Source organism: Symphodus melops (assembly GCF_947650265.1).
Source record: "Symphodus melops genome assembly, chromosome: 6".
In the NCBI taxonomy this organism is placed as follows: Eukaryota; Metazoa; Chordata; class Actinopteri; order Labriformes; family Labridae; genus Symphodus; species Symphodus melops.
Window position 1 is genome coordinate 4680748 of NC_136696.1, and position 21459 is coordinate 4702206.

Consider the following 21459-nt stretch of genomic DNA (forward strand, 5'->3'; position numbering starts at 1 on the left):
TGAATTGATCGTAAATTTCCATTTGTTTCTCATTCTGTTGCTAACCTCTGAATCAGTCTGTGGCTGTGCACGCTCACCACCGCTCACCTATAATGACACCCGACTGTGGAGCAGGATTCTCTGCTGACCTGCTGACAGTCACTACAAACTTTGAAAAGTATTTTATTTTGCTTTTCTGTTTTCTGTTTTCAATTCAAATAAATCAGTTTTAACTTTGTTCCGTTTCATGATCGTTAATATACTCTTACGGAAATTTAGTCAATGGAGAGGGTGTGAAATGTCAAAAATGTGTGGCTGCTTTGTGAGGAGGAAGGGTGGCATACTTCTCATTGTAATGTTTTTACTTGTTTTCCCTGGTGTGGTTCTGTTTTAGCAACAGAGAGAGAGAGAGAGTGTGTGTGTGTGTGTGTGTGTGTGTGTGTGTGTGTGTGTGTGTGTGTGTGTGTGTGTGTGTGTGTGTGTGTGTGTGTGTGTGTGTGTGTGTGTGTGTGTGTGTGCGCATATGATTAAGGATGTGTTGTCGTTGGAGACAACCACACATCTAAAGCATGAAGAAGAGGCAGCAGGTATGAAAAAGATAGATTTATTTAATGACAAATTAAAACAGAAAGAGTCAAGGAGTTGAAGGGGAGCAGCGACATCACTGAGACTCCACATGAAGAGAAAGAGAGAGATGATTGGCTTGACCTCCCTCCCACCTCAGGAACAAAAAAGAGAAAGAAAGAGACTTGCCACACAAACATGAAGACGGAGAGACAAACAGATGAGGAGTAAACAATCCAACCGGGAAACAAAACAAACCTTCAGATGAACGACACAACTTGCTTTTTAACTACAAACACTGAAGTTTTAGCCACAAGTTACAGCCTTTTCATTTTTGTTTTTAAAAGTCATTACAAAAAATGATAATTATGATAATCTCCATTTAATAATAATAACAATAGCAACATCGTAACCGTAGAAACTGTCCCTCATTCCTAGTTGGGCGATCAGTCAATCCGTGGTTGAGGCCGACACGGGCAGCAGACAGAGCGCGATGGAGGCAGAGAAGAAAGGAAAGAAGAAGAAGAAGAAGAGCGCAGAGGAGAAAGGAGGAAGTGAGCCGGCTCTTTGCCACATGTCCATCTCACACACGCTCACACACATTCATACACACAAATATCAGGAGTTCTTCTCTCCTCTCATACAAAAAAACAAACAAACAACTAAAATAATTAAAAAGAAAGGACATACTTCAGAAATGAACCCAACAGATAACGGTGACTCAACTGAAATGCAGTGTTTGTTTTTTTTTCCCTCGCTCTGAAAAACAAAACAAAAAAAGTTGAAAATTCTGACATACAGTTATAATTTATCCTGTGTACACCTGAACACACCGCCTGTAATGCAAAGGACAGGTGTGTGTTTAGTGTGCGAGACCTTCACCTCTGCTGTTTTATCCACTTCATGAAAATGAAGATAAAAAAAAAACCAACAGATCCGGGGCGGACGTCGCTGCGGTCCTCCTTGAATCCGTACAGTATGAGAGCAGAGTCCAAAGACGACGGGCCACTGCTGAGAGAGCGCCCGACGCACATCCTCTCGCCTTGAACCAACCCATGTGGACCGGAAGGAATCCGGACGTTCAAATAGAGCGAGTTCATTCAGAGCAGTCATCCTAGACATGACTGGGTGCCTGTGGTTATGTGGGTGCTACAGCTGCCCATGCCTGTGGGAGACGTTTCCATGGCGATCAATAGCCACATCAGTCAGACGTGGGGATAAATTTCCTAATCTGCCGATGAACTTCACCAGCTCTTGGTTCCAGTTTGAGCTAGCTAATACACGAAGACACCCACTGTGGAGAAACCAGGCCACAGCCACGTATGGGTGAGCCCTGCACCCATCGGCAGAGCGTGAACCTTCAATCCAGGGAGGTCCAGAGAGGTGGATTACAAGCAGCAGGAATTATTCGGGGTGTGCGCTAGATAGCTGGCTAGCTACCCCCCACTGACCTGGAGTCCAAAAAGTAGCTTGAGTGAGCAGCCTCTGTTCTTTGAGAGAGGGCTGGAGAGCTGTTTGAAAGATTACACGGCAAGAGAGACGCTGAAATAAGGAGGGCGGGGCTGTCTGACTGAACAGCTTTCAGTTCGTGTCTGTGTTCAGGACCAAAAGACGGCGAGGCTGCATGTGCGTGCACGAGTCTCACATAGACGTTTGTGTTTAAAAGTCTACAGCCATCACTACACAGTATAGTCCTTGTTTATAATTATTCCTCCACTCATCCATCCACTCATCCACTCATCCATCCCCCCCCCTCCCCCCCAGGTCTCCACGGCTGCCTGATCAGACAGTCCAGTTCCATATCTCAAAGGGGGAGGCAGAGAGGGGGGGGCGCTGTGAGGTCACAACCAATTTGACCCCCTAAAAGTTGCCCCATGACACAATCAGTAACTCTTTGACCCTCTTCTGTTGAAAAGTTCTTAGCACATGGATATGGTGACGTTGATGCCCAGGTTGCCGTTCTCGGCGAACAGCTGTGCGATGGACGTGTCGAACACCAGACAGTCGCTGTTCATGATGGCTGTGGCGATGCCCTCGTGGATGGAGCGCGGCGTGGCCTCCCAGGTCAGGCGGCGCCGGTGCCCGTTGAGCTCCAGCCGGTAGGCGAAGTTCTCGGCCTGCTTGCGAGTCCCGATGAGCTGCACGATGGCGAAGAACTGTTGGTGGCCGTCGTATTTCTCCTGCTTCTCTAGAACCAGCATGAAGTGGAAGCCGAAGCAGGACTGCATCATCACCCAGTCCACGGCGCCGGGCAGGTTGATGTCTGTGGCCAGGAACACGATGTCCTCCCCCTGCACAGAGCAACACATGCCACAGGTTTATGTCAGGCGAAACTATCAGGTGAAGTCAGGAGAGAGCCACACGTACATTAAGGTGTGATGTCATCACGCTGTGTGTGAGTCTGATCTAAAACACAGACTGCAGCAGAGTCACGTGTTTATCACTCTGAACACGCCTCAGCTGAGACGACGCAGCCAACCGAGCCGTCCTCTTTAACTTCATTATTTTATTTTCATTGCTCAGCTGGATATTTCTCATTAGACATGAAACAGGTTTGTAAAAGTCTGTGAGGAATCATTCTGTGTGCTGACCTCCGCTCACCTCCAGCGGCAAACCTCCAACCCTCTCCACTCAAAGGAGTTATCAATTAGAACGCTCCATAATTAAGAGTTGGTCATCTTCTCCATTTTATTATTATTATTTTTTTTTTTTTAAACCCTGCATGTAAGGTGTCCTTGGGTTTTTTGAAAGGTGCCCTCAAATAAAATGTATTATTATTATTATAAGAACCATTAAGCACAAGTGGCGGACAACATTGTATCCTGCATTGTGTAATGCATTGTTGTGTTAGCAGGCTAATGTTAGCACGCTGTTTGACTCCTCGCTTCACTTACATTGACTCAGAATGACGGAGATCTAAAGAATGATTATGTTCTTCTTCTTTTGTGTGCTGCACTAAGTATGGCACATGGCTTCGTGGAGAAAGGTGAGGAGAAGGCTGACCTGCAGCGTGGTGATGGACTTGTGTTGGTGCATCAGGTGGGGCATGACAGCATCCAGCGAGCCCTGCCACTTGCAGGAGGCTCCTGGGCAGGGGCAGGAGTACGGCCGGAACTCGCACAGCTCTTCATGTTCCGTCTTGTCGGTGTGAGGCAGGGTGACCTCGCAGCCCGACGAGGCGTACTTGCAGGGGAAGAGGACTGAGTTGGCCACCTTCTCCATGGCCAGGTTCCTGATGGAGCCCAGAGGACCTCGGCAGGTGGGGCAGCAGGTGAGTTTGGGCCGGCAGTTGGAGCATACCTGGTAACAAACACAACTATGAGTTTTAGCCTTATGGTGCTAGCGCCGCGTTTCTCCTGAGCAAATACCTCAGGTGAGAATCAGATAGTGTTTGTCATGTTGTTCAGAGAGGGTCAAAATTATAATAGAGTAAACAGTCATTCATTAAGATGCATTAAGCAGTGGGCTACAGTTAATGCCAACAAGATAAAGGTGCCATCATGTGAAAAGTGTCAATGATCTGTTTCTTCTCATTACACAAACAGGAAGACTCATAGAACTCCTACACATCTGGGCTTCCACGTTTTATATGTTGGCCTATTTAGTTTGAATTTATCAATAAGAACAGTTAATATTGAGGTTCACTTGAAACAGCAATATCTCCCTGTTTCCCAGTGGATCCTCAGGGTGCTCAGCTTTTCTTTGACACGAGCAGGCCTGGCACCTGGTGAAGCACTGAGTTAATAAGACATTGGCTTGCCGAGTGTGAAGATGATTGAGTGAACTCAGAGAGTAACAGTGACCCTGTGTAAAGGCTGCAGGGTACATACCAGGTGTCCGGACTGGCACTGCAGGATGGGGGGAAGGACATAGTCGAAGCACACGGGGCACTCGAACAGGCTGGCCAGGTCACTGTTGGAGGCTGTGGTGCCTGACAGGGTGGGCACGCGCTGAGAGGGGGGGCACTTGGAGGTTCCTGTGGGCAGCGCGGTGGCAGTCTGGCGACTCATTTCTGATAAAAAAAAGGAGAGAGGTAAAGATGAAGCGTTCGGCACGTTCGCTCAGGGACACAAAGTGTCGTTGTTGAAGAGAAGCTCTTCTTGTTCAGGTACAACCCTTCAAGAGTCTGACTGAACCTCCCACTCCTCTACACGAGAGCCGAGGGACGCTACTCGACAGAGAGACGGACCACCGACTCTCGGACTCTTCACGTCTTCAACAGAACCCTTCACTGGTCTCAGTCTCATTGTAGATAATCAATCTGGTCTCTTTGTGTCGCACTCTATAACCAACATTGTGAAGACACTTTCATCATTACAATCACTTCCACGTGGCTTGTGCTGCGTCTTCCCTCTCACAGAGGCTACACAGATGCCTCGTAGCTTTAGCAGAAACAGAATGTCGAGCAGAGTCCAAATCCATCAGCAATAACACACAAACACATTTCAGGTCACATGGTTACGTGATGTGAGGCGTGAGCAGCGATCATGTCCGTGTCGCTCTGCTCAACATGTTCACCAGCAACATTTTCTGTTTCAGCTACGTAAGAAGGTAATCTACAGACAGGAAGGTGAAGTCAGGAGTGGTGTGTGTGTGTACGTGTGTGTGTGTGTACGTGTGTGTGTGTGTGGATCTGCTGTTTCCAAAAGCGCTGCCTTGGTAACAGGAGTACAGTTAATTATGGGATGGCCTGTGGTGCGGAGAAAGGAAGAGGAGAGGAGTAACACTGACGAGCAGGACAAAAAGGTACGTGATGAGGAAGGAGGGAGCGAAGAAGAGGACGAGTGAAGGAGAGAAAAAGCTACAAACTAAGGAAGAACAACAAAAATGAGGACGAGCACAGAGGAGAAGAGAAGGAATGAAAAACACGCAGCCAGGCGATGTGAGGACACGGCGGCGTGGGTGTGAGGATGGAAACACAAAGAGGATGTTTCTCATGTCTTTTCTGGGGAGGACAGGCTCGGGGTTGGGATGAGTGTGCACGCCCCGCGTCCCCACACACTCTGCTCCCGGGCATTTTCTCATCCTTTATATAGCCCTCCTCAAAAAACGGATGCAGCGGCGGGAGGCCCAGAAAAAGAGAGGAGGAGAAGAGGAGGATAGTGTGTGTGGGAGGTGAAGAGGAAGAAGAATAACGTGTCAGGTGGTGAAACAGTGCAGCAGAATGTAGACAGACAGTCCAACAGCTGGGAAATTAACACCCACCAGCAAAATGCTGCCAACGCTTTAGTCATGGCTGCACAATTTGCTTCACCCAGCAGCTGATTTTACATTTTAAAAGGTGTTAAATAGAAAATAGTGCTGGAGTCAGGGAATACCATATGTGCTCTGGAATTTTACAAGGCGTTTTCACTGTAAATAAAAGGCGCATCAGGATCTTTAAAGAGGCTTTATATGAACCGTCTCTCTGATCGCTGTTTCCAAACAGCTTCAAAAGGTTTATTCACTTAAACAGCGCTGAGTCAAACCTTTGGTTCTCTGTTTGAATTGACCAAATAAACACCAGAATTGATTGCTGATTTTTACGACACCATCATTACTTCCTTGAACTTCCCCGTAACGTCTAGCGTGGTTGGGCGGCGGCGGTGCGTGCATCTGTCGGAGCAAAGCTTCTCTGCACGCGCGCTAACTGCAGAGCTAAAAACTGGACCTAATGACAGTCAGTATTAGCTGGCTGCAACCGTGGCTGTCAGCTTGTAAACACATCTGCTGTGATGGAGATAATGCCTGCGTGACTATTAATAGAACTTCTTAGCTGGATGGCACACAGGCGGCAGCGGCAGCGCTAACAGCAGAGGGACTAAATTAGCAGTGGACATTCAGCTGGGTCAAGGTCAGGGTCACAATCAGCTGGCATGCACCGACTGTCAGAGGTCGTTCAGGCCGACAGCTCAAAGACACTGTTGGAGTCAGGGGGAGTTTTATTTTCAAGGTGTATGTCTCACTTTGTAAAGCAGATTCATGTTTCTGTTCTCGTGTCATGAAATGGTTTACTCTGTATGAGTTGAGGCCGTCTACATGCTGCTGTATGCGTCTGTCCGTGTCATTGGCTGAGGTGAGATAAGGTCAGAGACTGTAAATATTAATGGATGAAGCCTCAGTGATGTCACCCCTCTGTTCCTGCAGGGGGCGCTGATGCTGGGAATCCCGTCTCAGCCCGACGACAACGACGACGACAGGCTGAGAGCTGAGCTTTAAACCTCTGAATAAAAAGTTACATGGCGCCTGCCTGTCCATCAGCTCAGCTCCAAGAATCATCAAACTCTACGGCGCGTGGCACACCAGACCAGAGATAATCACACCTATTCTGTTTGTTTTTAACAGCCTGTAAACATGTTCACTTCTGCCTTTTTGGATGTGTGTGTGTGTGTGTGTGTGTGTGTGTGTGTGTGTGTGTGTGTGTGTGTGTGTGTGTGTGTGTGTGTGTCTGTGTGTGTGTGAGCTTCAAGCGAACGCTCGAGCTGCAGCAGAGGTTGCTGCATGGATATGAGACTTCTCAGGATAGATGTAGACAATCTTGAGCTGGAATCATAATAACATCTGTAATAAAAAGCTGAACTGGACTTCTTGTACAGGTAGAAGTGACATAGAAACCTGTCATGGCTTACACTTCATACAACAAGAGAGTGCAGCTCAGTCAGCACAACCACTGCATGGCTGCACATACTGTACTGAAATAAATCAACGTTGGACCTCAACACGGGGGCCCAGAGAAGGGGGCAGCTTTTGTAGCCTCAGAGTTGAGAAAATGTTCAGTTACCACACCCAATAACACACACGCACAGACACACACACACACACACAGAGACGCACAACGTGAAGAGCTGTGTCTGGGGGATTATTAGAGCTCAGTCTGATCACAGAATGTCAGAAGTTATTCTTCACAATGGTTCATGGAGAGATGTGAGAAGCCAGCTGGGGTTGTGATGGATGTGATGAACCGATGTGATGAATCCGCTTCTGAGTGGTTTAGTACTACAAATACACACACACACACACACACACACACACTGTGGAAGGATATTGGTGCAAACACAGAAGCAAATTAAGCTTTAGACAAACAAAAAGCACTTTTTATTTCAAGTATTAAACTATTTCAAACACTAATTTAATGATCTGATCAGACAATGTTTTAACACCAAAGTGTGCATTAAAAAACAACAAGGCTTGTTCATATGGACATGGTGACGCCCCTCATACAACAATTACTGAGGGTGTGAATAACACTAAACTAAACAAACTGTTTGATGGATCATGATGTAATAAAGTGTTGCTGACTGACATGTTTACTTTAATAACACCTGAGTGAATATAAAGCTGCTCTGTAAAGACACCATCAGAAGTTACTAATCCCATTCACACACATTCACAGGCCAGAGGCGGAGCAGCGGGACCAACAGGGGGTCAACGTGTCTCACCCAGGGACACTTAAGACGTGCGGCTGCAGGAGCTGGGGATCGAACCCTCGACCTTCCAGCTGACAGATGACTCCTCTACCAACTGAGTCACAGACGCCCATGCATGCATGCGAGGCTGTGAAAAGTGAATTACAGTGTTTTGTATGGTTGTTATCTTGACCAAAGCCTGAAGGTCAGCTTATTGCTGCTGTGTTGCTCTGAACGAGCGAGAGCCGCTGCTGAGTCACTGAAAGGCTGAGCGGCTCACACTGAGCTCTGGTGGTACGCTGGCTATACTTTCAGGTATGTTTCAGCTTGAATCCATCAAACAGCTGGACGTGCTCTGTTGTTCTCTAGCGTCTGTCCTTTTCACTGATTTGAGATTCATTTTATAGTTTCAGTGATCAAACACACCCTTACTGAGCTGCGGTGATAATGTCGTAGTTTCCATGGATACAATGAGGCTTGATGATCCCAAAGGCATCATCATTGTCAATTTAAACATTACTCATGACTCAGCTAGTTTTTCCACGCGTAACATGACCCACCAAGTCGAGCTAAAGCCGATGGGTGGGAGGCACCACAGACGAGTCAGGAGCAGCTGCCTGGTGTCGTTGTTAGCAGGAAGGCGTTTACACTTTTATCAGGAATCATACTGTTCCAGCTTCAGACAAAGAGTGTGAGAAAAGGAGGTGAAAATGGATGCAGGGGGGCTTGGAGTAAGACGGCGAGAGTGAGTCAGCTCAGGAGACAGAGGAGGGCGATGAGCACATAGCGCTCTGTGTCATGAAGGTGGAGGGGAGGAGGATGACAGAGAGAACGAGCAGTGACTCTGCACACAGTCTTTGGCGCTCGGAGGGCGCAACATAAACGCAGAGAAGAAAGGAGACGGGCTGTAAACCTCGTCTTTTCAACAGACTGCTGTACGAACAAACAAAAGGGCTCGATGAAAAGCGAGCAGCGGACAGACGCTGTGCTGCCTCTCTGTGGATGAGAAAGACTCAAACATGAAACAAGTTAACCAACAGCATGCACAGGCCAAGGTTTCACCTCGTGAGGCGTCTTCAGGTTCAATCTGTGGCTTTTCACTGATACAACGCTGCTTCTCTTTTCCCCAGGTGTGTGTGAAGTGTGCACACAGTGAGGGATGTTCTTCATGCTTTTGTTACCCACATCAGAGACTGATTGAAGCATGAGGGTCAGGTTCTTGTTGCACTTAGAAGATATGAGAGTGGCCTTACTTTTTTTGCTTTCACATCAAACAAATAATCAGCATCAGAGTTAGAGAGCCGAGTCGGACACTTCTGAAATCAAACTCCATGGTTTGAACCTGGACATGAGCGAGTTTGGTTCTCCGACATGTTGAGAGGCAAATAAACCCGGGTAGTGTTAGAGCCACATTATCCTCATGTGAGTGATGTGAGGGGAATACTGGGGTTGTTTCTGGACAGAGCAGACATTTAGGCTCACTGAAGGAGTTAACAAGACGTATGCAGGACGAGCGGAAGTCAGGAGGTGCCGCACACGTGCAGTTATGATTTGAGCTGAGAAAGAGGACCGGATAAAGTGTTACTGAGGGACTGTAGATGGGCTGAGAGACTAACGAAGAAGGAGGAAAGAATGCCGACAGAAACAAAAAAAAAAAAATACCAACCTTCGTCCATAAGATTTCCAAATAAGGCTTTCGTCTTCTCTTGAAATGTGGGGACCTCTGAAAGAGAGAAGAAGAAACAGAAGGTAAACATGCTGTTAGAAAAGACTGTTTGGGACTAAGACCAACCAATCACGTCACAACAATAAAACAACAACAATGAAGTCACTGACAGAGAGAGGTTTCACAGCACTCGCTGACCAGAGCTGTGGCCTGCTCCTCATTACAGAGTACACACTGAAACCTGCTTTACATGATGACGCACACATTTGGACAACTAAAATATCCAAACCTCGAATCACAACTCTGGATATGTAATCCACAGAAACAGAAAAAAAAGCAGTGAAACCAAGTCAACAACTCAGTGCAAATAAACAATAAAAGACCAAAGTCAGTTAAAATCACAGACTGTTAACTGTCAACTTTAAGGGAAGGAACGTGGCACCCACTTTGGGCACCAGTGCCACTGACTAAGCACTAATCATGTAATGCGTTTAAGCCACTTACTGTGCTGCTAATGGAATGTAGATTAGACTAGACTTCTGCAGTCATTGATTCCTGCTGCGATCGCTGTTGTCTCCGCGCTGCTTTCCCAGCACAGTTAATTCATATTTCAGAAAGCAGTTAAAGCATCATCACGTCTGAAATGAGGAGCAGAAGACGCTGGTGCATCAAAACACTTTTCAGAAGTGACTGCCTGCTGGCTGAACTCTGATCACCAACACACAGGAACTCGGTTTCACCGTTACCACAAAGCTGACATTTCTCCGGATCGTTTTAATAAAATCTGTCACTGCAAGACAAAACTTCAGACAGCTGAGCCACATGGCCACGCTGCATGTCTCCTGGTGCTCCCTTAATACCAATCACAGCTTGAAACAGCCAGTTCAACCTACACCTGCTGCAGACAAGCGCTCGCTACTGACGCCGCCGGGTTTTTTTTCCACACACACACACACACACACACACACACACACACACACACACACACACACACACACACACACACACACACACACACACACACACACACACACACACACACACACACACACACACACACACACACACACACACACACACACACACACACACACACACACACACACACACACACACACACACACACACACACACACACACACACACACACACACACACAAAACTTTAAAGTCCCGTGTCCTAACAGCACGCTCAGAGAACAACATGTAGAGCTTTTGTACAAACTGACGTTTATTCTATTTGTTGAATAAACGCGGTGGATCACGGATGTGGATATCATCAAAGCACCTCCTCCTCCCCTTTGTAAGACGAGCTCTGATGAGGGAGAAAGTGTGACGTCTAAGCACACAAGTTGAATTATTGTCGGTGGTGATGAGAGTAGGGTGGAGCCTGTGTAAATATATGACACCCTCATTAGGTAAAACAAGGCTCTCTGCATTATGTAACACATGTGACGAAGCAACAACGTGCAGCGATGAGTAATCTGTGTGCACAGAAAAGTCAGCAGTGTGGGAAAGTTCTCCTCCTCCATCGCTTCAACTGAAGGTGCACAAGGACGGCCTCACGTCAAACATAAACAACCTAACCCGAGAACTGGATCACTGCATGCATGCATGCAAATGTCAAAAATACTGAGTCAATGAAAGAATCTGTCTGGGATGAGACGGGAGAAACACTGATAGTGATTTAAAATCCATCTCAACTCTGTCAATGATTCCAATTTTATAAATGAACATGTAAGATATCTACTGGATCAAGGCATGAAATATTTAAATCAGGTTAAAAAAAGAGGTAAACAAAATCCACACAGCACGGAGCGCCCGGAGAGAGGACTTATTGACATGTGACATTTAGTGCCAAAATGCTCTTCTTTACAGATTAAGATTTAAGGATTTTTGCTTCAGCACGTACTTCGCTTGTCATTCTTAATTTTTCATTGGTTTCATGCCTTGGTTTTGTTTGTGTTTTTCTCCTTTGTTCAATTTATTAACGAGTAAGCTGTTCACTATTAGCTGCTATCATCTGACACTATGACGTAGCTGACCCGGCGTTCAGCATTCGGTTTACACGCCGCCTACCACATAGGGCACGGTTGGCTGTGGAAACGCAAACAGGACCAGGCTTTACCGGACTCCTCCTAAGTTTCCATTCGGGTCCTGAAGAGTCTGGATTTGTTCGGACCAGAGAAGGTTAAATAACTGAGATAGACAGGAAACAGATTGTACCCCACCCAAAAAGCCTCGGCAGCTTTCTCATAAGCTCCACGGGCAGAAACACTTTAGAGACATGGAGAGGTTAGAGCGCTAGATGATGTCGAGTGTTTATTTTTCACTCCTGCTCGATCAGCTGTCGGGAGAGACGGGCAGACAGCTCAATCAAAGGTTTTGACTGCAGTACTTACACATTACTCCTTTAACAAATGTCCATTATTTTAGGAAATCTAAACAATCAAAAATCTCTGATATGTTTGTGTATTTTACAGAGACACGCTCCAGTTTGAAGCATCGATGCTAAGGTTTGAGTCTCCTGTAAACAAACCAGAAATGAAACGTGCTTTAACTTCCATGAAACACTACATTCAAAGACCACCGACAGGAAGTACCAACTTGTCTGAGAGCAAACATAAGCACATAAATAAAAGACACACAGATGTCTTTAGGACTCCAAACAAATGGACAATGAATACAAGAGGCACATAATCAGAAAGACTTCAACGCTGCAGCGTCCACAGAAAAGTGAGAAAAGGCAACGCAGAAAGAAATAAAGAACAACTGAGGGAGGAGATGAAGACAAGCTCGGCTCCAACGCTAACATGCCATTCTTTGTTCTCAACTCATGGCCCACTCTTTTCCCAGTCACACACACTGCACAGTGCGCACACACTGCACAGTGTGCACACACACACACACTCACTCCGCCACACAGACTTCACAATGCACACAAGCTTAAAGCATCTTCTGTCCTCACACACACAAGTTATTGAGCATGCATTCTGACACGCGCGCGCACGCACGCACGCACACACCTTTAGTCCTCTGAAGGTTGCTTCCACACGAGAAGAGTCTGAATAAGGAGTTCCAGGGCGGAGCTTGCAGCGCTACGCAAGCCGACTTGGATTTCACTTGGACCAGAGACATAGGGTTAGAGCGTTCACGCCGCCCCTCGACTCCATTCTTCTTTGGCCTTTTCCATGGATACCACACACTTCTACGGCCGCCCCAAACACACCACAAAACACAGGATCACATTTCTTGCACCTGGTCCCCCCTTAAGGGAGCGTGAGCTCATGAGGGTCCAGAAAAAGACTGGAAGAATGAGGCCTGTGTTTAGACCACAGCCAGGCAAAAACAAATGTTTCAACACCTGAAAGAAAATATCCACACAAAAAAAAGGGGGATACAGTTGGACTTAGGGAATCTGAAAATTCATCATTTTCTTTTCCAAACTCTGGAACGTACAGCAGGTACCCATCCGACCTGCGTATGAGGCCAAACTAAAATGGAGCAGTAGGCTGGTTGCTAGGCGCTAATGCTGCAGCTCAGAGAAACAGACAAACAATGACTGCTTTCTGTAACACTGAAAGCCTTCAGCCAACAGTCTGTAAGCAGTCTGTCAGTGTGTGGTCAAGCTGCCACTCCCTTGCTGCTCCCAATCAGCCACTAGGAACAAAAAGCAACATGAGGCAGTCAGGCAAAGTCCCTGTTGATTCACTTTCCAACATTAGTTATCCTTCAAGGAGGTCCACTTTTGTTTTTCCTCCAGTAACATCCTCAGGGACCGCTCTTCCTGAACTCCTGCAGCTTCAAACGGGAACCACAACCGTTTCCAAAATTGCTGGAACAAAGTACAACTTTCAGAGCAAAAGAATGGCTGGTTCTGAAGACTGATCCTCCGCTGACTGGAGACAAAGTCCTCCTCTTCCTGGTGGAAGAGGAAAAGAAAAAAAGAGGGAAAGTCCCAAACATGGATTATCTTCCTCTGACTTGATCTCCTTTTTTTCCGCCCATGTTCTTTCTGTCCCCTGTAGTGTTGGAGGTGTCACCACTGCAGTGTGCGTGTGTGTGTATGTATGTATGTATGCGTGTGTGAGAGAGACAGAGAGGGGAAAAGCCGGCATCCAATGTCAGTCCAAACAGAGCATGCTCACACCCTTCCCTTTCTCCCTCACCCGCTCCCTACACAAACACACAACCCCTTCTTCTCCACAACACGTCATGACTCTTTCACACAGCCTGCACTTCATCTTTTATCTTACTATCTCACCCATGTTCCTCTATGCACCAACACTGTGCTCTATGTTTGTTGTGTATTTTTCCTCGATGAACATTCTCTCTGTCTGCTTCTCTTACTTGTGTTTCTCTCGGCTCCCTCCCCTCACGCTCACTCGCTCGCTCTGTGGTTGTGAAGGTCTCAGATTTCAGCCTCGTCTGGCTGCTGTACCAGCAGCTGCCCTCATTGACACCATACCTCACATTCCCGCTGCCTTTTCTTCTCTCCCTCAGACCACTTCCCCCTACAACATTTTTGCCCCATTCAAGAGGAATATGCATCACGTTCAGTAACCTGCTTTAATAACCCTGGGGGAGTGGGATGTACATTACAACCGAGTTCAGGCATTTGCAAAAATTACAGATACGCTCAAAAGCCACAGATGTGAGTCTTTGATCAGGGCACAGCGTCCCTTGTGATCTTTGAAATGTTAACTTGTGACTTTCTTGAATAAACTTTGCTAAGTAAGATGTTCCCCTGACCTTCTCTTTACAGACACCCTCTTCTGCAAACACTGGCCCCTCTGTGGAAACACACACACACACACACCTTTAATCCAGCCAGGAAGAGAAGCTCAAGTTCAACCAAAATGTGAACGTGAGCGAGAATCCTCCTCTCAGCAGGAGGGAGCGTGATGTCCAGCTTAGTCAACACAAAAAGCATCAAATTCACATCCTGAGTGATTTTATGACACACCACTGTGACTTAAGTAAAGGTGGGATATTTATATGTCAGGTTCATAACCTCGTGAGATAGTTGAAAATGGTGGGGGAAAAAAAAAAAAAAAAGATCACAATTCCCTTCCTTTAACAGTTAGAGATGATGTCTACCTTTGTTCTTCGTTTGTTCCACGTCGCTCATAGGCGCGACTTTAGCAGGAGTCGTTTTTGAAGTGGAGGATGCACGGGCCGGACAGGGACGCACAACGGGCCAGGTCTGCTCTAGCCGAAAAGACCGCGGATCAAGCATGATCCTTTTCACTGCTAACTAATAAAACAGATTCAAACCAGTGATTAAAAAAAAAAAAAGACTTGACTATGCAATATTGATTATATCTGTTTAATCAGCCAAATATCTGACAGATTACTCAAAGAAGTGATTAGTACAGCTCTACTTATTATCTGTCTGTGTTTGGATGAACTCATCAGCACAGCTGAGTCACACTCAGTTTATCTGTCAACACCACAGTGTGCTTTAGAACAGGTATGAACACAAACCGTTTCCAGAGGACCTGATGGAAGAGACTCTTCACTTTTGTTTGAGAGCCACTGTACTCTCCTCCCGCTCCACCGTTTCACCACATCTGCTCACATTATCGCCGGACAATATCAACAGAATGCAGTCAGAGACTCAGCAGCACAAAGAATATGGACACAAAGAGATCCTGCTGTTACACACATGCACATGGTGGGCTATAAAACAGCACTGCGGTGACACGGGCCAACGCCAAAAGTGTGTTATTAAAGGGGCAGGGCAGCAGATTCAACAATGAGCCATCTGGAGCGGGCAGCAGCTCACCAACGGGGACCCCAACACTTCATCACCCACAGCCAGGGGTTCACAAAGGGGAAGAGAGGGGGGGGGGCAGACACGGATGAGTCCTCTTCAACAGCTTACTTGAAAATTAGCAACAATCAAACACTGGTGAAGGAGGAAAGTGGAAGATTTCAGATCCATTGTTCAGGCTTTGAACTTGAACATTTATCTGTCTGTGGCTTTAAGACGTTCACATCTTAAAGACGTCGACACACACACGATGTTGACAGGAGAAACACCTCTGTTTGGTGACACAGTCAGAAGGCCTGGTGAACAACACGCGCTCTCTGGAACCCGTGTTGCCCTCTGAACAGGTTCAATGAGTCGTGTTTATGATATTGGGATTAAAAGCAGAAATGGGGGATTAGTGGCCATGATAGCGCCCCACACAGAAGCTTATATGTTTGTAGCAGCTTTGGCCTCAAGTGTAATCCCTAAGAAACAATGACAAACGCACATGTGTGGAATGTTATTTATGTACTCAGCCAGACACCAGCAGATTACTAAACTGAGCTCACCGAAGCTGGAGGTTTAATATGCAGACGTCGATGTGTGGCCTTTGATTCACACTCACAGACACACACAAAGAAGGATACAGCGAGCGGGGACTCCCTTTGGCATAAGTAACAGATCTAGAATTACCTCACTTTTACAGTCTGTGACTCACTCGCCGTCTCTCACTCACTCCCTGGCGCATGCTCACACACACACTCCTACATCAGTTCAGCAGGACCAGCTGCCATGCTTATGAGGAAGAGCTGAGCTCTATTCACTTAACATGTGCTGCAGATATTTTGCCAACACAGTGATCAATCAATCAGTCTTTATTTACTCAGAGCAGATTCAAAACAAACATGCTCATGTTGATGTAAAGCACATTGTAGCTCTATAAATAGAGTCCATTATTATAGCTCAAGACACCTTTTGAGAAAGAGCAGATCGAGACTCTGCGGTCACATTATTTACAGCGACCCGACAATCCACCATGAGCACTTGGACACAAACAGCGGTGAGACTGGTGTTAAACAGACATGAGCTGCGAGTGTCGGGCTCGCAGAAAGAGACAGAGAGGACGACAACAGAGCAGATCTACGGCTACAACGCCAGAAACAACCAGCACAAGATATTAACGTTCACACTACGGTGAGGGTGATGTCATCACAACACACTGAGTGTTGCAGGTAGTCATGTGACCGGGAGAGCAGAGAAACAGACATACAGGCAGGCAGCCCACCTGGATCACATGAGGTGAAGAGATAAGTAGGGTGAACAAAAGTCTGTGCAGAGAGCTGCAGGCTGGAAACATGAGCTCCATGAAATAAAAATAAAGATGATTGGATGTTAAGGAAATGGGCTTCAGCTGTGTGCCACCAAAATCAGACTGAAATACAACTACAAGAACAAACTTTGGTCCTTCCAGGGTGTTTCTGGAGAGATAGACCCTTCTGACACCTGCAGTATAAATTGCATTAGTTGGGAGATACGGCCCGTTCTTTTAGAAATAGAAAAGGTTTCAACCGTCTACCTGCGGGTCTTTTTTCCCCATTATGTCCACAGCGCGCAGTTTAGAAATGAAGCTAACAAACCAGAAATGGAAAAAGATCAATTCATATTTGAAGGCTTCAAGTCACGAAACCAAAACTGTGAAGCTCTGAGTCAAAGGGCCGATTGTTAAACTTCAATATGGAAAGAAGATGGGCTATCTTTCGCTTTACTAAGTACGGAAGATTTGGTGAGGATGACTCGCTCCTCTCCATGACAAACAACCCTGTCATCTTGGCATCTGTCAGCATCAGTCCACATATGAAAAGCACGCTGCTGGCTACATGACCAAACGACTTACTAAGCCTCTCTAAAAGCCTCGGAAAAGCCTCAGGTCAGAGCGAGTTCAGCCGTGTTGCTGCATTACAGACGGAGAACAGCAGGAAAACACAACAAGTCACTACTTCTTGACCCATGAGCTCTGAAGGCAGGTTTGATGAGGAAGTTTTCAGGCTGACGGTTAGACAACCCTGATTCACCTGTTCGATCTGTTGCACCTGTTCCAACCTGTGGTAACTTGTTTCATGAGGGCTACTTGATTATGGATCCTAATCACCATCATGATTCCTCACTGATTTTAAAACATTTCAAGTATTTATTGACCACTTTAACATTCTGAATAAGTAGAGAAGTTAAAAACAACATGATTAATTAAAGTAAAACTTTTTCCCCCAGCCGGCCCCCTCCAATGTAAGAAGCGACTTCATAATCTTTTCTGCTCAGTTTATTATTTTCTTTTCTTTGTACTATGATAAAGATCAATAAGATGTAGTAATGATATAAAGACAACATCAAACCCTGTTAGACCTTTGAGTGGTTCATTTAGCAGACTCGTGTGTAAAACGTTACATAACACTGACTGACTCAGGATCTCCCTCGGGAAAATGGTTTCACAGTTTACCGCCGTCACTAAAACCTTCTCTATGTATGTCATGTGGGAAACCCTGTCTGCTCGCTCTCTCTCTCTCTCTCTGCTTCGTTGTAAGCACAGCACGGTGTGGAGTAATATGCTCAAAGTCAAGCTAACCCACGTGTGTCAGAGTGTGTGTGTTTTGCATTGATGAGATGCAGCCAGTGTGAAAGCTGAAATCCCATCCAAACACTGGACACCGACTTCTACACCTCTGCCACCACATGATATCGCTCACTGCTCCTCTAGGTGCTCCGGCTGTCACAGCAACGAGCACATCCATCACGGTCATTATTATTGTTCATGCAAAACATTTTTCAGCCCGGCTCACGGCCACATTTTACATCGACTTCAACACAATCCCACTTTCACTTTGCATCATTTGAACTAACACGATCTAATCAAGTCCAAGTGAACAGGATAAGCACTTAGTAAGGACCCCATCCTGTTCTTATAATGAGTTACATAACCTACCACATTTCCCTTAGTTATCAGCATATGATATCCAAACACCACCTTCACCGGACTCAATTCATGCAAGTTAGCCAGGTAGGGACGACAGTGTTATAGCCTCCTCTATCACATGACTAAGAACATCTCTGTTAGAGAAATGCAGACACTCCACGACTATTTTCACCTGCTCAGTTTGAAGAAAAGTCCTCAACCTGAGGATCATAAAATCATATAAATTCTATAATACCGAAGAATCGTCCCCTAACAGCACAGGGAGGTGACCAGTGAAAATCTCAGCTCACTGACCAATCACATCCTTCGATCATGGCGCTGTTCGAGAGGGGAGGAGGGGGACACTTCATGAGTCCTGTATGATTTTGGTCCGTAAAGTAAATGATTATATTTTACTGATATCCTTTAACAGAGACTGAAAAAGTGCCAGAGCCTTTGACTTATGTTTTTAAGATTGTAAATTACTAAATTATGAAATCTTCATATGAATGCATTAATGTCTCCATGCTGCTGTTTGTGATGGTCAGAGCTGCAGCTGACATAACTTCTCACACTGATAAACTCACTACATGAAAGAGTCTGAGCAACACACTCAGCTCTGAAACAGGAGTCACTATAGTCAGTTCGAAGGTGAACTTACAATGAAACAAATATAACAAGCTGCAGTTTGCACGTAAATACTCAGCGATTTTCCTTTTTTAAGCTCTTTTGTCCTTCCTGCATTTGTTCCTGCAGCTGTGTAACTGTAGTCTTTGAGAGCCTGTTTGTCTTAAACATATTTATATTGTTAATACAGTTTGTTCAGATTCTGTAGATGTGACGGTCTGCTGACGACAGACGCATTGATGATTGTGATAGGTTAAATGAAGATAAAAGGGTTGATAAACAGCTCTTTAGGACTGTAAAGCCTGATCTCTTATGTTAGGGTGAGTGAAACTAGATCACCCAAGGAGAACCCGGGTATGTAGATTTAGATCTTCGTAGTCCAGGCCCCTGGTTGCTTTAAGATCATTGGGTTTAGTGCTCCAACATTAGCACTTTATCAGGCTAGCTCTCTTTTCTCTACGTATTCATTGATCTCACACATGCACACACACACACACACACACACACACACACACACACACACACACACACACACACACACACACACACACACACACACACACACACACACACACACACACACACACACACACACACACACACACACACACCAAAGCAGCAGGGATGATAAGACAAAAGTGCTCATCAGCGAGGCTCACTTTATCTCAGGTGACTTCATCATGAGGTGGCACATCGAAACCAACAGTTGTGTTGCCTACAGTACAGTTTATAACACGTCGACAGGTGAGAGATCTTCACAGCAGCTACGACAACAATACAAACAGATTTACGTTTGGCACAGGAGATCAGAGGACATTAGAGACAGGTTAAACAGTCACACATACACAGAGTAACGTGATGACAGCAGACACACTCGTTCTCTTTTAGTAAACATTACTCATCACTTCCTTTAAACAGCCTTCAGCAAACCTGGCTGTGCTGGTTAGGACTCCCACAAAAACACAAAGCCGTGATGGGTTTGTGTTGACTCAAACTAACCAGCTTTGAAGCGGCCTCGGCTGGCAGAGCAGACAGCGGCGTAGCCCTGCTAGCATCCACTGTTACAGACACACACACGGGGCCTTGTCCTGCCGTAAAGCAGGAACCCGCAGCCGTAGCATACTAGCTAACTGAATCGGGTACTTGTTAGCATTGCAAAGAGTGTGAACAAGCCAAGACTCGGATAACGTGACATTTCGACTTTTACAGTATGGTAATCGACTGCACACTAAAGACAAGCGTGCATTTTAAATGGTCAACATGGGAAACAAGCTGCCGACAACAGTATCCAGCTTTGTAGCTAACAGGCAGCATTTAGCCCCGCGCTAATGAAGGAAGCTAACGTCTGCTACAGCGGTGCTGTTGTTTTTCCAGACACACACACACACAAACACACATACACATACACACACTACCCTCGAAAATCCGATGTTTCACTCGCCACGGCACAACCGCTTACCTCGGACGAAATCTCCTTCAGCTCCGTGCAGTTAGATTGGGTGAATGTGTGTGGACGTGGTGGACACAGATTCCCACTTTGTCGTGTTTCCACGGTTAGCTCGCTGTACTCTTCTTCTGGAGCAGAGACGAGACGCCAGGCGTTAAGTACCAGCCGCTTCAGGAGCGCGCACAGTTGTTGAAGTTTAGTCGCGGGAGCGCGCTCTGCACGAACCCAGCATTGTAAAATCTGTAGTTTACATCAAATGTACAACAACAACAAAATGACGAATACAAGTATGCAATCATTCTTACATACATCTCATTTCTTGTTTTCATACAGTTTTAAAATAGTGAATAAATACATTATATACAAAATATTTATGTTTAATAAAATATTCCAATAAAATGTGCTGCTTCTTATTTAATATTGCTAACCTTTACTTTTAGAAAGGCTATTCAAGATAAACAAAAAACAGGCCTGTTTAGTTTCACTGGTCTTTCGCTGTTATAATTAATATGCTATAATACTATTGCTGAATTTTCCCATGACTCTTTACAGTATTTGAATGAAATAAAAGCAGCATTTTGGGGAAATTAGCTCACGTCTTGTATATATTAGTCTTTGATTACTTGTTTATATTTTTAGCTAATTGTTATTATTTAATGTTTAAATTGTCCAAAGAGAGCACAGTCTACCAAAGTGTGTTGAACATACCTGGTTCATAAAACAGATTCTAATTCTGCGTCTTTGCTGTATTGGAAGAAAACCAAAGCAGCATTTTGGGGAAATTTAAAAAAGAAGGAGAAGCTCTGTAAAATAACTCCACTCCGTTCCATTCAGAGATGGGCCCTGTGCATATGCTGTGACATTGTGCAAACCCCCCCCCCCCCCCCCCCCCAAAAAAAAAAAAAACAACTTCATCATACTTCATCATACTTGTAGGATAAAAAAGAATTGGCAGAATGCATCATAAACAGCAACACTCAGTAAGTCCAAAGCTGTTTCAAACTATCATGTGATTATTTTTTACACAAAGTAGAGGCTCAGCATTAAGAATGAAGCACTGCCATTCAGTCTTGATATAGTGAGCATGTAG

General features: G+C 45.6%; 1 protein-coding gene across 1 annotated transcript; it reads right to left on the bottom strand.

The window, feature by feature from the left end:
• Nucleotides 1-567: 567 nt before the first annotated feature.
• siah1 (siah E3 ubiquitin protein ligase 1) lies at nt 568-20576 on the bottom strand. The gene is made up of 5 exons (XM_079345795.1): nt 20382-20576; nt 9595-9651; nt 4374-4555; nt 3547-3843; nt 568-2834 (listed from the first exon to the last, which is right to left on the bottom strand). Exons 2-5 carry the CDS (start codon nt 9602-9604, stop codon nt 2463-2465), a joined length of 861 nt encoding a protein of 286 aa, XP_079201921.1. The 5' UTR covers nt 9605-9651; nt 20382-20576; the 3' UTR covers nt 568-2462.
• Nucleotides 20577-21459: the final 883 nt, after the last annotated feature.